Raw genomic sequence first — 17,585 nt, 5'->3', positions numbered from 1 at the left:
AAATGTGATGGATTTGAACATGAACTGGGACCGTGGTGTAGGGGTGAGCGTGGTTGCCTCTCACCCAGTCGACTTGGGTTCGATCCCAGACGGTCCCGGTGACATTTTTCAAGACGAGATTTGTCTGACCACGCCTTCCGTCGGATGGGAAAGTAAATGTTGGCCCCGGTTTAACCTAAAGGGTTAGGTCGATAGCTCAGTCCAGGTGTAGGAGTCGTCTCCCTGGGTCCTGCCTCGGTGGAGTCGCTGGTAGGCAGTTGGACTAACAATCCAAAGGTTGTCAGTTCGAATCCCGGGGTGGATGGAAGCTAAGGTGTGAAAAGAGGTTTGCAATTGCCTCAACAATCAAGCCTTCGGACACTTAGTTTCGATTAGGAATCTCGCAATCGAGAACGCCAAGGCAATGGTGTAGAGCGAATAATTTGATTTTTTTCGAACAAGAACCTATCGATTTCCATCGACTTTTCTGAAGAAAAATCATATAAAATCGAAAAAAATCTTCAAAAAAAAAGTTGCTCTAGACCCCCCGACGAAATATTTCGCCAGACCCCGCAAAATGTCGGGAAAGAGCCCTTTCTTTCATGGTGCAAAATATCTGACTTGCCGAATTTTTTATCATAATGTTCTCGGAAAAATACACCGAGATAAACTTTTTAAATATTTAATTAAATTATTTTCTAAATCAAATTAACAACATAAACACCTCAAGCTTACGTCAAATTTTAAAATTAAGAACAAAACGTGCCGTCTTGTTAACCTACAGGGCAAAAGTCAACGCTGTAAAATGTTTGTCGTACAAAAATTGTTAAACCATGTGAAAATATGTGTGTAAACAAAGCGAAATACATGATTTTAAGTGGTGCTGACAAGGAAATTGACAAAAAATCATTAACAGGTTGATTTTCTTGGAGAAGTTCGCCTGGATGCAGCAATAAATTTAAACGTCTGTAGAATAGCTCTATCTCAATCAAGCTATAAGTAATGCTTAGCAACTTTCAACTTGCCATAAACGTTTTTATTTGCAAATCTCATCAATTTGTGTTTATAGCATATGGACTTGCATTCAAAATTAACATTGTTTTTCATCAGCAAGATATACAAACAAGCATCTGCTCTCGCTGATTAAATTATATCCAGCATCGACAGGGATTAACTTTCCTCTTCCAGTGGAGAAGCTCAGCAAACATTCTGCAAACAAAGTTCTAATCAAAAATGTCCATTCCTTTCAGGTCCGAACCCTCCAACTTGGCAAGTGTGGCCAGCAGGAAAAAAAAGAGGAAGAAAAAGAAAAAAGTACGATCCTCCAGGCCACTACTGAGCAAACATCACTGAAACCGTCAAAGCCACACTCACACACTCACTCACACGGGGACGGAAGTGGCGAAAAACAGTCTCAAAACAAACATTGGCTCTATTTTAAGCCGACGACATCAACAGCCGCTCAGCAGAACCCGGAGCAGCAAATTTATTCCATGAATACCAGCTGAACCCCCTGATATGATGTTTATTTTAACGAAACATGGCATATCAGTGCGAAGAAGAAGACCTTGTGGTAGTGGCGGTGAAAGCACCTCCACACACACACACACTATGCAAACTCACCGGAAACGGCCTGACCGGGAGGAGAAAAGCCTCGCCAAACAGTTTCCGCGAGAGACCAACAGGGGGGGTTGGGTTTGGTTTGGGGTGTCGACAGCATAACCGACCTGGCTTTGCACTAGCGAAAAGAGGGACTTCGCTGGGAGCGCTTTTTTCCAACATTACGTACGCATAATGATATGAACTGGTCGTCCCCCCCAGGTCGTCGCCCGGTTTGTTTGCCAGCTGCTGCCGGTGGCGATTTGGTGGCACTTTGAGCATATCAGTGTCAGCAGAATCAAACAAAAAATGAAAGACATGAAACGACGGAGTAAAGCGACATCCAATGATTAAAAAATTAAGGTGACTCAATAGACATGGATGGTGGAAATGGGGAGTAGAACTACTTTACTTTGAGAATCTGGAGAACTATTTCAGTAGTACACTGAATGCGGTTATTTGCGTCATAACACTGATAAAAGCTTATTCAAAATCCAAACACTTTTGCTTATGAATCGCTTTAATTTGGGCTGGTCTCAAATAAGCTGGTTACATCAAAATAATAGATATTTTGTACAAAAATATGCAAGAATTTAAGGAAATAAAATAACCATTAACTTCTGCTTTGCCTTCCCGGTGCTTCAAATGCCTATGAAATATTTCAATAAGATGATTCACATTTTTGGTAAAATCATATTTTTATTTTATTGTTTTGGTAGTTTGAAATGAAAGTTCATGTTGAATTCAGCAAATAACACATTAAAAAAAATATTATACGAACTTATATCCAAATAAATAATAAAAGAAAATTTGGTGTCCGGGTTTCAAAGCGTCCGGGAATTCGAAGCATGACGTTACACTTAAAACATGGTTTTGAATAGTAAAGATAACACAGCTCAAAATTCTTAGCCAACTAACACGAGATCGCCAAAAAAAAAGTTGCACCGACCCCCTTCGATTTGCGTGAAACTTTGTTCTAATGGATAATTTCAGTCCTTTATTACAAATTGGAGGTCAATTTACGATATCTCGTGACGAAGGGACGAAACGACCCCTTTCATTTTGATGATGATGGTCCCACCTCTTACCCCTACAAAGGTTTGAGCTGGACGAGTTATCGTTTTGATAATATGGGTCAACATTAAAATCAGTTATGAAGAAAAACGAGCTGATTTTCAAAGCAAATATAAATAAGCCTTTCAATTAACTCTGTCATTACAGTTTACTTTCGTAGATTACTAATTGATAGGCCTGTAACTGTATCAGCTTCAAGGAATCGCATTTGGTACTAACTACTGTTCGGAACACATATAGTTTTACTTGTATCTATCTGAACTGGGTTGCTACTAAGTGACAAGCTTACAGCGACATTGCCCGAAATCGCACCCTACTGTTTTACCTGACAGAGTGTACGTAACGAGTTTTGCCTGAAGACTTGTACTTTTCGACACCCTATCTTTCGACCGCCAAAACCTACTAAACTAGCTTTCCCTATAGCCTTCCGAGCTCTCCTGTCTTCAGAGCAACTACCAATTTATATCATACATAGTAAAAATAAAAAACATTTACTTTCATCATCGTCAACTTAAGAGGCACATTATATTTGCATATCGCGCGCGATTCTCAAACCTTTGTAGACTTCTCATTTTTTTTTAAACTCTAATTTAAACAACATTTCAAAAAAAATCCATCATCATCATGTGGTCATACAGAGCAATTAACTTGTGCATTCGTTTAGAATTCCGTCAATATATAATTATATGAAGTCAAACTTAAAATACTAATTTAATGTGCGAGCAACACCGTCTTTTGAACTCTGCTATTGTCGTTGATTGTTTAATCTGTCGGGGCAACGAATTGAAAATATTTACACCTTTATAGAACAAGGAATTTTGAGCAGCCCCAAATAAAAAATTTGGAGTGCGAGGCTCACCTGCACTTCTTGTAAAATGATTGTGAATATCACTACCTCTTAAAATTCGATCACACAAATATCTAGGCAGCAAACCATTTATAAGCTTATACACAAAAATCATAGTAGAAAAAATTATTCTTTGCTTCACAGACAGCCATTGCAGGGCATCTAGCATGAACAAATGTGAAGTGAATCTGTTACATTTTAAAATTAATCGCATTATTTTATTTTGCAATCGTTGAAGCCTAGATACTTGTGTTTCATTTGCCAAAAATAATATCGATGAACAAAAGTCTAGGTGTGGTGAGATTATAGATTTGTAAAGCTGAATCTTACTCTGAAGGTTAAGTTCATTTCTTAGACGACACATAATTCCATACTTTTTTGCTATCTTTTTAATTGTGTTTTCAATATGTATGTTAAATTTCAAGTTTTCATCAATGATAACCCCTAAATATTTTATTGAATTAACCCGGTCAACTTGTTCTCCATCAATTAAAATTTGCACATTCTCTAGGTTTTGATGTCGCGGTGAAATAATCATGTATTTAGTTTTATTTATATTCAATTTCAACTGTTTAAATTTTAGCCATTTCGAAAGTGCATCTAAGTCTTCATTCAAGTACAATATAGCGTCAGTTGGATTTTTAGCAGCAACAAAAATAACAGTGTCATCCGCAAAAAGATTGATATCACAGTGTTTCAAAATTAATTTCATGTCGTTAATGTACATTATGAACAATATGGGCCCTAATACACTTCCCTGAGGAACACCGAGGTTGTTTTCTCTGGATTCTGAAATAGTTTCATTAAAAATCGTCCGCTGAGTTCTAAAATTCAAATAGTTATCAAACCAATTGAAAACTGAACCCTCGACACCAAAATGCTGGAGTGTCTGTAATAATAATGGCCTGGATATAGTTTCAAATGCACGTTTTAAATCTAAAAATACTGCCAAAGTAGAAGTTCTGTTTTCGAAAAATTCTTTCCATTTTGCTAAAACTAAATTCAATGCAGTTTCACAAGAATGACCTTCTCGGTATCCGGACTGTTCTGGGATTAATAATTTATTTTCTTTCAAGTATTCAAGTAACTGAGATTTCACGACAAGTTCTAAAATTTTCTCCAGCGTATGAAGCATATTGATAGGGCGAAACTCCTCAGCATTTTTTGTACCAACGACTTTCTGAATCGGAACAACTAAAGATTCTTTCCAGACTGTTGGAACTTGACCCGACAAAAGGGATTCATTTATAATTTCAAGCAAAGTGTGACCAATGACATGAAAACAATCTCTCAAAATTTTTGAATTTACATTATCAATCCCTGATGAGTTTCCTAAATCAAAACAAATCTTTTTAAGTTGAACATACGTTATAGGATTGAAAACTTCTAGTTTACAGTTTCTATTTAACAAATTTCTGATTTCAACAGGTTCTTCTGTTCTATCTATACTTTCATTAATTTTAACAACACTGTCAATAAAATAATTATTAAATTTACTAGCAATAGCATCATCGGAACATTCTTCAATAGCTCCAAAAAGAATGGTTCTTGGAAGGCTATCTTTTGATTTCATTATTTTTTTCAATATTTTCCATAATTCTTTACTATTATTTTTGTTTTGTTCAATCTTTCTTTGAATATCAGTACTTCTGGTTGTTTTTAAACTTCTGGTATATTTGTTTCTTGCAATTTTGTATTCATTCCAATGTCTAGGATTATTCGTTTGGCAAAATTTCTTGTAAAGTTGATCTCGTTTCTGTTTCAATCTTAAAAGTTCGCCATTATACCAACCGTTTGAATCTTTCATATTTTTGTACTCCGTAGTTACTAATTCATTTGTACAATTTTTCAAGGTATTTGTCAAAATTTGTGTATTTAAGTTGAGTTCTCCTGTTAAAGTTCTAAAATTTACTTGTCTCTCTAAAAGATCACAGAAAACTGAAGGTGTATATTTTTTCCAAGACTTAATTTTGATCCGATCATTCGAAGATTCCAAATTAAAATTAGAAATTGTAATAACCAATGTTTCGTGGTCTGTTATTTTCCAATCACTTTCAGTGACAGCTTTAACATTATCGATGTTAGAGAAAACACAGTCAATTAACGTTCTACTGTTCTTAGAAATTCTTGTGAAATCAGTTACTTTTTGTGTTAGACCTAAATAGTCTGTAAGACTTTTAAGATGTGCAGAATTATGTTCATCAAGCCAATTAATGTTGAAATCGCCAGTTATTAAGTTTAATATACTCATTAGCGTGGCTCACGGATATATGAAAAAGACAAAAGTGTTCAATTTCGAACGCCTCGCTCGGAATTTTGTAGCAATATGGCCCTAGAACATAGCCTGAAATTTTGAGCGCATTAGGTTAAGGTTTAGTGCTTCCACCATTGGCCTGAAGTTAGTATGGAACTTCTAAAAATTTACTATAGGAAATTTTTACTTTTAACCTCATCTTAGAGAAAATTTCCCAAAACCCAATCAAATTTTCCTATTCTCAAGTTTCTTATAGGTTTTGATCCGGGGAACAACTTTGTAGAACATCGCAAAGCGCTAGGGATCGATCCCGAAAAGATACAGGATATTTTTTGGAGTTTGGAAAACAAATTTAACGTGCTCTAAAAATTTGCCTGTATCTTTCCGGGATTAATTCCTAGCGCTTTATGATGTTCTACAAAGTTGTTCCCCGGATCAAAACCTATAAGAAACCTCTATTTTGAGAAAAAATCATAGGGCATAGGAAAACTTTCTCGAAGAAGAGTTAAAAAGTTGAAAATAAATAAATTAAATTTATTGGAATTTCTTAATAACTTCAGGTCAAAAGTGGAACTACTTATCATTAACCAAATGCGCTCAAAATTTCAGGCTAGCTTCTGGGGCTTTAATGCTACAAAATTCCGGGCGAGGCGTTCGAAATTGAACACTTTTGTCTTTTTCATATATCCGTGAGCCACGCTAATACTCATATCTATGAAATTTTCTAGCCAATTTTCTAAAATTTGGATGAACCGCTGATCACTAGAGCTTGGCGAGTGATACAAAACTCCATATTTACCCGTCTTCATGCCTTTTTCAACAGTAATTCCCAAAAACCAGTTATTTTCCAAAAAATCGTTCAAACAAACTTTAATTTGAATAGACTCTTTAAAATAAATAGCAACTCCTCCAGTGTGCCTAGAGTGTGACAAACAAAAAACAACTTTATAACCTGGAATAGAATATTGATCAAATGCTTCTGGTTGAGTAATGTGCGTTTCAGAAAGTAATACTAAAAGAGGATGCGAACTTTCCACTAACTGTCGTAATGCTACGTAGTTTGTGGTCAGCCCTGCAACATTCAAATAGATTATTTCTGTAGCATTTACTTTCCCCCCAGTATTTGATTGCTATTCATTTTCATACATTCGATCTTTTTTAATTGCCAGTAAGTGTCGAAAAACTGGACATTTGGAGCTAAATGCTGCATGATTCACGTCAAGATTCATCTTTTGCTCTTTGTTCTTTTTTAAACAGTTAACACATTTCATTACTGTTGAAGTACACTCAGAGGTTTTATGGGACTCGCTACACTTCGAACACGTTTCGTTTTTTGTACATGTAGTGCTCATGTGTCCAAATTCTCCACATTTAAAGCATCTCAGAACTTTGATTGCCTCAAACACTGAACATCTATCAAACCCTATATTAACCTTTCCGGCTTCTATTAATGCGTCAAAAGTATCATTGTTAACTTCAACTATAACACTGAATTTATTGTATTTTATGCGAGGATTTTCGTAAGAAGAAACAACTTTAACATGTTCAATAAAAATTTCGTCATTTTGAGTGGTCAATAAATCAATAAAATCTTCAGGAGCATACTTTTCACTCATACCTACAATTTTCAATTTTGGAAGTCCATTCGAGACAAATGCAGTATAATTTTGTCCAATTTTGTTTTCAATGTCACTTTTCACTTTAGAAAGGTTTTGTCCTGGGGCACACTGAGCAATAATTGAGCCGTCTCTACCATTTTTAAAATTATTAATCTTATGCAATTTGGGGTCAAGGTTTGATTTCAAAAAAGTCCTGGTTTGTTCGTTACTTTGGTTATTCTCATTTGGTTTAATCACAATTACTGGTCGACGAATGGCTAGCTTTTTTTCTTTAGAGCTGTTTTTAGTTTCTAGATTTCCTTTCAAAATATCCGCAAAAGTAAGTGATTCAAAAACATTATCATTTTCTTCATCGTCAACCACCATTGGCTCAGAGTCAAGGGCGCGTTTTTTACTACCCGGGAGCCCATCTGATTCTGAATGAATTCCTCTTTTTCTTGTAACATTTACTTTTTTTACTTTATTATTTTTCTCACAGTTCAATGTTTTTAATTTTTCAATTTGACTCGCCACACTGTTTTCAACAACTGTTTTCATTTTATTCTGAAACGTTTCAACCCACGTACTCATGACATCTTCTATCCCTTTCTTGATAGTTTCGTCGATTTGAGTAGCAATTCTTTCATTGATGCCAGAGATAGAATCGAAGACGTCAGAATATTTCTCCAACTCTTCTTTTATCTCTTTGACATCAGCGAGAAGCACTGCGATCTCAGCATCAATTCCACTATCAAGACATAGGTCACACTTGAACTGCACATTTTGCTGTTCATTAATCACCTTCGCCGTCGCTTTGGTCAGAGTAGTGCAGGAACGGTGAAAAAAGGCCCCACACTTCCCCGAACAAGGTACGGCATCCTCAAAACAAATTTTTTGCTCGCACTTGCCACACACGTTCATTTCGCGCGCTCGGCCGAGCCAGACAAACAATACAAGAGCAGAGTACAAAAGACACGAAAGAAGCTAACAGCAGCTGCCACCGAATTGGATAGCAAACCGTTGTAGCCGATGAAAATAAAATCGATTATATTTTTTAAACTAATAACGTTCGTTTCAAAACTTATACTCATCTGAGTTGACGGCAACTTCGTTCACACATAGACAAATTTTGCACCCACAACTCGCACTTTAACACTCAAAATTTATTGTTTTAATCACAACACAGCACAAGTGAACTACTCTGTTGACATCAACAACGGCACATTATCAATTTTATGGAAATTTAATGTTCTTTACAAATCGTCAATATCCCAGAAGAGTATTTTATCATATAGAACAACAATTTTCATTTGTATTTGTTTTTTGTTTTTTTTTTATACTTTGCAGATTAAATTTTTAGAGAGTAATACATAAAGAGTGTTCGACCATTTTAAAGTAAAAAATAACTGAAATGATAGTTAGCAAGCAAGCCTTTGTTGATTTTTCAGAAAATGGTGTGTTGATATCAGAACACTGCAAAAGTCAAAGAGCTTAAGGTTGTAGATGGTGTAATTCTCTCTTTTTGGCAATAAATGTCAATTATGGTTCTGAATTCAGGGTCAAGTACGTTGCTAGAATTTGAAGGTTATAGTTTAAAAAATATAATAAATGACTATTCGTTTATCAAAGAAAAATCCCCACATTCCAGCAATGCACGAGCCACAACAAACGTCCAATAAGTCGTTTTTATGACAAAATTGCTGAATTTGCACACGTTAGAATTTTTATGTTAAAAAAAACAGGTCAAAACCGTCACTAGGGTAAGTAAATTTTCACGATTTCACGGACAGCGTTTAATCCGTGAATTTCCACAATTTTCGCGAAGCTCGTGAAATTCAAAGATTTTTTGAAATCAATGCATACAAATAACAAAAAATACAAATATTTTATCCACAAACGGATAGTGGTACCCGTGAAAATTGCACTTTTTTCGTGAAAAATCACTATGCCTAATCATCACATTTCAACATCTTTTTCCTAGATTTCAGATAAAATAGAAAGCAAGCAATCTCCTTATTTATGCGTCATAAGTTTTGTTTTTCTCTACTCTACAACTTCGACAACTATTGTTAACCCTTTAAATTAATCCAGCAAGTTACAAAAAACGCAAATTATAAATTTCCTATAAAACTCTCGATTTTGAGAGTAACACAAAATTGCAGCGATCTAAAAAAAATTAAGAAAAATGCGTTTTTTTTCTTATTTTGAACACAGTTATCCCACGTATTTGGTACACTCACAAACATGGAACACTTTTATGGCAATTTGAAGCGACTTTTCAATTGACATTTTTTAGGCCTATTTTCCCAGTAAAATTTGTTTTATTTTTCAACAAAATATTATATTTCAAAACAATTTATCAAGTACAACTAAATTCACTTGTGCGACGTTATTGTACTTCCCAAAAGTATGAAGCACCTCGATTTAACAATTCTACAATTTTATTTGTTATCAATGCGACAATTGCTAAGACCGAAATAATGCTCCAGTTTTTAAGTTTCAGCGTTTGAGTTCATTCCCAAGTAACATTTTTTTTCCAGGAGTTCTACAAGAGCTCTTCAAGATAGCTACAGCATAGCAGTTTGGACCGCGGTAGGATAAAACTCTCTTCAAGTACTCTTCCAAACTCCTGGAGAAGTTTTGAAGAGAATTTTATCCTACCGCGGTCCAAACTGCTATGCTGTAGCTATCTTGAAGAGCTCTTGTAGAACTCCTGGAAAAAAATGTTACTTTGGTTGTTTTGTTTAAAATGTAGTTTTTTGAAGAGAATCTAGTTTTGCTTACATCTCTAAGAAAAAGATAGTAACTCCAAGAAGTCCATTGATGACGAATTGTTTTTGGGATATAACCTCCTGTTTCATAAATCTGTTCGCAGTTCACTGGAAAGATGTTCCTGGACATAAATTAAAGCGAACTTTTTTGAAAGGATTTATTTGAACAGAAAACATTACCCCAATGTTCATAGTGTAAATATGAGATTTTTGCTCCTTCGGCCATGCCATACCTTAAAACACTTCGGAGCCCAGGGTGGCGAAGTCCTTGTAGATATGTTTGGTACTAGCAATAGTGGCCGACAGCTATAAAGTCAACTTCGTTTCTACCAAGAGCCATGCGCCTCCATATTCTTGTAGGTGGCTCATGCTTTTTGAAGGGGTCGCATGGTGTTTAACACTTGTAGCACCAACGGGGTCAAAAAAGTTGGTCAACTTACGCGAAGCACCAAGGGAGTCAAAAAAGTTGGAAATGCAACTTCATCCGGCTGTATCTCGGCGAAAACTCAACCGATTTGGATTATTCTTATTGCATTCGATCCGGAAGTATGTCAAGAATCACCTCCAACAAGGTAGATCCAAAACAGATGCGTCTACCTTAAGTTATAATAAAAAAGGCATTTCCAACTTTTTTTCAGACGGTTGTATGAGCCGGTGAAAATGCTACAAGTTTTAAGCATAGCTCAAACTGTTCATGTTCAGAATGTAGCATGAACAGACAAATGGTGAATTATCAACGTGGAAGTTGCTGGTGAGTTGCTGGATATGTGAGGAATCCAACCTCTTGAATTTTATTGAGCTAATACTGCCCAATCACTCGGTGCATGAGATCTCGAAACAAAAACGTTGAAAATTGAAATAAAATGGTTTTGAATATTGATCAATCTAGAATTACAACTAACTTCAACAAATTGACTAGTTAATTTTTAATTCTGTCAACCTTTCACTAAATTTTAATAGAACTCAACCAAGTAATGTTCAAATGTTTATCACGAATACTTATTTTGTCTAACAATTTACTAAAGAAATTTAAATTAAAACCCATGTTAAACCCCCTCTGAATTTAAAATGTTAATGAACCCCCTCCCCCCCTTTGGTTTCTTTTTTGGGGGGCCATCTCAGTTTAATGCACTTTTTCTCGGCTCCGCTCCGCTTGGCGTGTGGCTGCAAATTCGAGTATTTACACACTTTCAAAACAGATTTCCGTTTTAACACCACTCTTATAGTGCCATAAACCGGCCAGAGGAGATTCTGGAGACCCGGGGTCTGAGCCCGCGTTTCGGCAAACGACACCAATTCAGAGGGGGCTGACTGGCTGGCTGCTATGCAGAAAACAATAAAATGCCGAAAGTAATCACACATTTTTATTCGGCCTCTGCCCCGGACTGCTGGGCGCTGCTGGCACTCTCTGGCTGGCACTGGTACTTGCCAACTTGAGCGGTTTTTTTGTGGGCCAACCCAGCAGCCCAAAAGCAGCGACGACGACGATGACGACTGGCTGACACAGGAAAAAGGCAGAGGAAAATCGATAATTTGCCGAGCAGGGGGAAAAAGCAAAATAATAACAAATTGTGGGGTCGTGGGAAAGCTCCAATTTTGTATTTGGGAGCTTCGTTTGTGCAAGAAACAAAGCAAATAAATTCCTTACTAACATTTATGATTTTTTTTGGGATTGTTTAGAACATATATACAAGACATATTGTTTGTAGTTGATACTTTTTTAAGTCGGGGTGTGAGCTCAACGACATTTTGAATAAAAAAAACTTCTTCCTTGGAGTCACTGGTCAGTGGATGGATTCGCAATCCAAAGGTCGTCAGTTAAAATCCAAAGGTGGAAGGGTCCCTCGAGTAAAAATAGATGTTGGTGATCTCTCCCCATTCTAGCCTTTGGATGCCTAGGTTCACATGAGTAAATCATTTTGAAACGATTTTTTTAGCTCTTAAATAATTTTATTATACTTTATGATTTCCAATGCCAACCTATAGGACTTGAAACTTGGCCGAATGGACAAAATCCGTTCAACTGGAGCCGAGAAAACCGAGTGCATATTTTTGATTAACATCCCAGCACAGACATCAACTCATAATTTGATACTGAGTCGATATGTATAAATGATCTAGAATGAACTAGGAAGTATAATTAATGTTCGTTTTTTGAGTGGTTTTAACCCTCTACAACTTAACCCCACCTTTAGACGGACTTCGATCTGAAAAATCGCCAAAAATCCATTTTCAAACAAATTTTGATCTTTTAAAAGCATTGGAAAGAAGAACTCTTTAAATTTTAGAAAATTTTTGGGTTGGAAGTTTTACTTGTTTCATTTAACTTTGCCAATGTCATTTTTTAGGGTTCAACCTAGGCAGTGTCTTTTACTAACATTTCCTATATTTTAAGTAAAAAAAAAGCATGCAGTATTTTTCTAGTGAACCAGAATATATCTCTACGCTTTTTTACAATTTGAAAATGCCTATGAAAACATGGGAAAATTAGATAGGCAAAATGTAATGATAGGAGGTGGTAAAATAGGCCAAAAACTACCAAAAACAAAAATAAACTAATCAAGATAAAAATACAATTAAAATGCTAAAAATAAAACAAAACAAGTAAAGATTTTCGTAAAACAAAAGATGCTCAAAATGACCTAATGAACACAGGAAAAACAAACATTTTCGAAAAAAAAAAATTGGGATGTAGAGGGTTAATGCATTTCTTCAGTGAGGAGGGCAAATAAACCATAATCAAAGTTAAATTGATTTATCAAATATGGTCATTATAAAAAATCAACTTTATTCAATGTTATTTTTGCCTTCCTCACCTTACTGAGGAAAGGCTATAAAATCACTCGAAAAATAAACTTCTAAATTCGACCTTGTAGACCTACCTTCACGTATACCTATCGACTCAGAATCAAATTCTGAGCAAATGTCTGTGCGTGTGTATGTCTGTAAGTCCGTGCACCGAAAAATATGCATTCGATTATCTCCGGACTGGCTGAACCGATTTGGACCGTTCTCTGCCGTTTTACGGCGATATGATGTATACGCCATTTTGGACATGTTCAATTTTATTGTACAGTCTGATAAAGAATCTTAAAAGCTACCTCCTGACGAAAGAATTTTTCAAAAAACTGCTCTGGGGCCCATTTTATTAAGCAAACAAACAATGATGTATACGCCAATTTTACTCATCATGATGTATGTATACATAGAGAATTGCTAGAAGTCAAATTAAATTCTGTTTGAATGTTGATTTAAGGTTTTGGGACCAAATCAAGACTTGGCAATATTTTATTACATTATTTCGATTTAATTCTTAGGGGACGTCCAATAAGCGTCATCCATAAAGTACGTCACGTTCTGTGGGAAGAGGGGGGTTTTGAGTAAGCGTGACATTGCGTGTTAAAAGCATAGGGAAATCGTGACAAAGGGGGGTGGAGTAAATTTTGATTTCAATGTGACGTACTTAATGGATGACACCTTATCCACATCCACGTAGATACTTTTTTGAAAATTCTAAACCCACCCACCTCCCTTGTGGACAACTGTTCATGCAAAAAAATGTGTTTATGGAGCTTATACAGTTGCTAAGGGAGCGTTCTTTTATTACGTAACGCAAAAAACGGATTTTTAGACCCCCTCCCCATTAGTAACAAAATTTCCATACAAATTTTAAAAATTTTGTATGGAGCGTAACACGGCCTCCAACCCTCCCTCCCCCCAACTGCGTTACGTAATAAAAGAACGCTCCCTAATACCCTCCCCCCCCCCCCTTAAAGTATCCACGTGGACAATGCATTAAGGGATCCGCTCAGCTGTCAAAATAGCTGGCACAAAAAATATAGCCAGCCTAGTAGCCAGCTTTGATCAAGCAATGTATACATACATCATTGGGAAGTAAAAGTAGTGATTTTTTATTGTTATTTTTTCGGCCAAATGATGTTTGTGGTTTAAAATCGTAGAGAATAGGAAAAAACAAGAAATTTTGTAGGGGCCACATTTTTATTTTACTTTTTAACAGTTTCTACAGAGCAGACCCTAAATTAGTCATTTTAAATTGAAAAAATGAACAAAAACAGAAAATCGTGTCTACAGCAAAATCACCTCGATGGCGTATACATCATATCGCCGTAAAACGGCAGCGTTCTGGTCTCATTCGATCCGTCTTGGGGTCCCACAAGACCCTAGTTAATATTATGAAGTTTTGATCAGTACTTCAAAAGTTATGCTAAAAAAACGATTCTGGCTAAAGTTTGAAAGATTGTAAAAGGGTGGTTTTTGTAAGCAAACCCGTCTGATCATACATTTTTAGAAAGGTATTTGAAAGACCTTTCCAACAAGCCCAAAAGATTGGAAATCTGATAACCCTATCAAAAATTCTGAGCACCTAAGTGTCATTTGTACACATTTCAGAGGCCGGATCTCAAATATGTTGATGAAAAAGTTGTCCGGATCTATCATGTGACCCATCGTTGGATAGGTAACACTACTCGACAAAACAAAACTTGTGTCAAGGGATTGACGATATCTCATCGGTTCCTCAGAGAAAAGGCATCCCCGAATCCGATGCAATCGACAGAATTTGATTTTATGTCCACGCGGACTGACGAGAAGCTGGTAAATTTTTTAACATAAAAAAATCGAACAATTTAAAAAAAACTTGCGTCTCCTCCCAACTATATGAGCCATCTACAAAAATATGGAGGCGCCTGGTGCATAGCCATTTCCTTTAAGCACAACGGAAACAACCAATACAAATGTATAAAAAAGTTGTCAAGTTCGGGGGGTCCACAGCTAGCATTTTTTGTACGATTATAAAAATAAATATTAAAAGTTTAAAATTAAAATATTTGAAAAACATTTTTTTTAAATATATTTGTTTACTAAAATTTTATGTTTCTCAAAGGTCTATGGGTACTTCGGGATGTCCATGGTAATCCAAGGACTCCCTAGAGTTAAGATCTATGAGTCTACCGCCGTAACAAGCAAGAGGTCGTCGGATTTTGACCCCGGATTATGTGCGTATAGCATCAGTGGATATGGTAGACTACTATATGAATGTAATGGGATGTACATGGTCATCCAAGGACTCCCTGGAGTTAAGATCTACGAGTCTACCGCCGTAACAAGCAAGAGGTCGTCGGATTTTGACCCCGGATCATGTGCGTATAGCACCAGTGGATATGGTAGACTACTATATGAATGTAATGGGATGTCCATGGTCATCCAAGGACTCCCTGGAGTTAAGATCTACGAGTCTACCGCCGTAACAAGCAAGAGGTCGTCGGATTTTGACCCCGGATCATGTGAGTATAGCATCAGTGGATATGGTAGACTACTATATGAATGTAATGGGATGTATATGGTCATCCAAGGACTCCCTGGAGTTAAGATCTACGAGTCTACCGCCGTAACAAGCAAGAGGTCGTCGGATTTTGACCCCGGATTATGTGCGTATAGCATCAGTGGATATGGTAGACTACTATATGAATGTAATGGGATGTACATGGTCATCCAAGGACTCCCTGGAGTTAAGATCTACGAGTCTACCGCCGTAACAAGCAAGAGGTCGTCGGATTTTGACCCCGGATCATGTGCGTATAGCACCAGTGGATATGGTAGACTACTATATGAATGTAATGGGATGTCCATGGTCATCCAAGGACTCCCTGGAGTTAAGATCTACGAGTCTACCGCCGTAACAAGCAAGAGGTCGTCGGATTTTGACCCCGGATCATGTGAGTATAGCATCAGTGGATATGGTAGACTACTATATGAATGTAATGGGATGTATATGGTCATCCAAGGACTCCCTGGAGTTAAGATCTACGAGTCTACCGCCGTAACAAGCAAGAGGTCGTCGGATTTTGACCCCGGATTATGTGCGTATAGCATCAGTGGATATGGTAGACTACTATATGAATGTAATGGGATGTACATGGTCATCCAAGGACTCCCTGGAGTTAAGATCTACGAGTCTACCGCCGTAACAAGCAAGAGGTCGTCGGATTTTGACCCCGGATTATGTGCGTATAGCATCAGTGGATATGGTAGACTACTATATGAATGTAATGGGATGTACATGGTCATCCAAGGACTCCCTGGAGTTAAGATCTACGAGTCTACCGCCGTAACAAGCAAGAGGTCGTCGGATTTTGACCCCGGATTATGTGCGTATAGCATCAGTGGATATGGTAGACTACTATATGAATGTAATGGGATGTACATGGTCATCCAAGGACTCCCTGGAGTTAAGATCTACGAGTCTACCGCCGTAACAAGCAAGAGGTCGTCGGATTTTGACCCCGGATCATGTGCGTATAGCACCAGTGGATATGGTAGACTACTATATGAATGTAATGGGATGTCCATGGTCATCCAAGGACTCCCTGGAGTTAAGATCTACGAGTCTACCGCCGTAACAAGCAAGAGGTCGTCGGATTTTGACGCCGGATCATGTGCGTATAGCATCAGTGGATATGGTAGACTACTATATGAATGTAATGGGATGTATATGGTCATCCAAGGACTCCCTGGAGTTAAGATCTACGAGTCTACCGCCGTAACAAGCAAGAGGTCGTCGGATTTTGACCCCGGATTATGTGCGTATAGCATCAGTGGATATGGTAGACTACTATATGAATGTAATGGGATGTACATGGTCATCCAAGGACTCCCTGGAGTTAAGATCTACGAGTCTACCGCCGTAACAAGCAAGAGGTCGTCGGATTTTGACCCCGGATCATGTGCGTATAGCACCAGTGGATATGGTAGACTACTATATGAATGTAATGGGATGTCCATGGTCATCCAAGGACTCCCTGGAGTTAAGATCTACGAGTCTACCGCCGTAACAAGCAAGAGGTCGTCGGATTTTGACCCCGGATCATGTGAGTATAGCATCAGTGGATATGGTAGACTACTATATGAATGTAATGGGATGTATATGGTCATCCAAGGACTCCCTGGAGTTAAGATCTACGAGTCTACCGCCGTAACAAGCAAGAGGTCGTCGGATTTTGACCCCGGATTATGTGCGTATAGCATCAGTGGATATGGTAGACTACTATATGAATGTAATGGGATGTACATGGTCATCCAAGGACTCCCTGGAGTTAAGATCTACGAGTCTACCGCCGTAACAAGCAAGAGGTCGTCGGATTTTGACCCCGGATCATGTGCGTATAGCACCAGTGGATATGGTAGACTACTATATGAATGTAATGGGATGTCCATGGTCATCCAAGGACTCCCTGGAGTTAAGATCTACGAGTCTACCGCCGTAACAAGCAAGAGGTCGTCGGATTTTGACCCCGGATCATGTGAGTATAGCATCAGTGGATATGGTAGACTACTATATGAATGTAATGGGATGTATATGGTCATCCAAGGACTCCCTGGAGTTAAGATCTACGAGTCTACCGCCGTAACAAGCAAGAGGTCGTCGGATTTTGACCCCGGATCAT

General features: G+C 37.4%; 2 protein-coding genes across 2 annotated transcripts in view; both read right to left on the bottom strand.

The window, feature by feature from the left end:
• Nucleotides 1–17,585, bottom strand: part of LOC120425952 (acetylcholine receptor subunit alpha-like 1) — a 213,554-nt gene that overhangs the window by 181,123 nt on the left and 14,846 nt on the right. The window lies entirely within an intron of this gene.
• Nucleotides 6,487–8,525, bottom strand: LOC120425953 (uncharacterized). Its single transcript, XM_039590593.2, has one exon. The coding sequence runs from the start codon at nt 8,270–8,272 to the stop codon at nt 6,884–6,886; it is 1,389 nt and encodes a 462-aa protein (XP_039446527.1). The 5' UTR covers nt 8,273–8,525; the 3' UTR covers nt 6,487–6,883.

This window comes from Culex pipiens, chromosome 3 (genome assembly GCF_016801865.2).
Source record: "Culex pipiens pallens isolate TS chromosome 3, TS_CPP_V2, whole genome shotgun sequence".
NCBI lineage: Eukaryota > Metazoa > Arthropoda > Insecta > Diptera > Culicidae > Culex > Culex pipiens.
This window is presented reverse-complemented; position numbering and strand designations above follow the sequence as displayed.

Coding starts and splice junctions, on each gene's coding strand:
- LOC120425953 (XM_039590593.2), bottom strand. CDS start 8,272: ATGAACGTGTGTGGCAAGTGCGAGCAAAAAATTTGTTTTGAGGATGCC.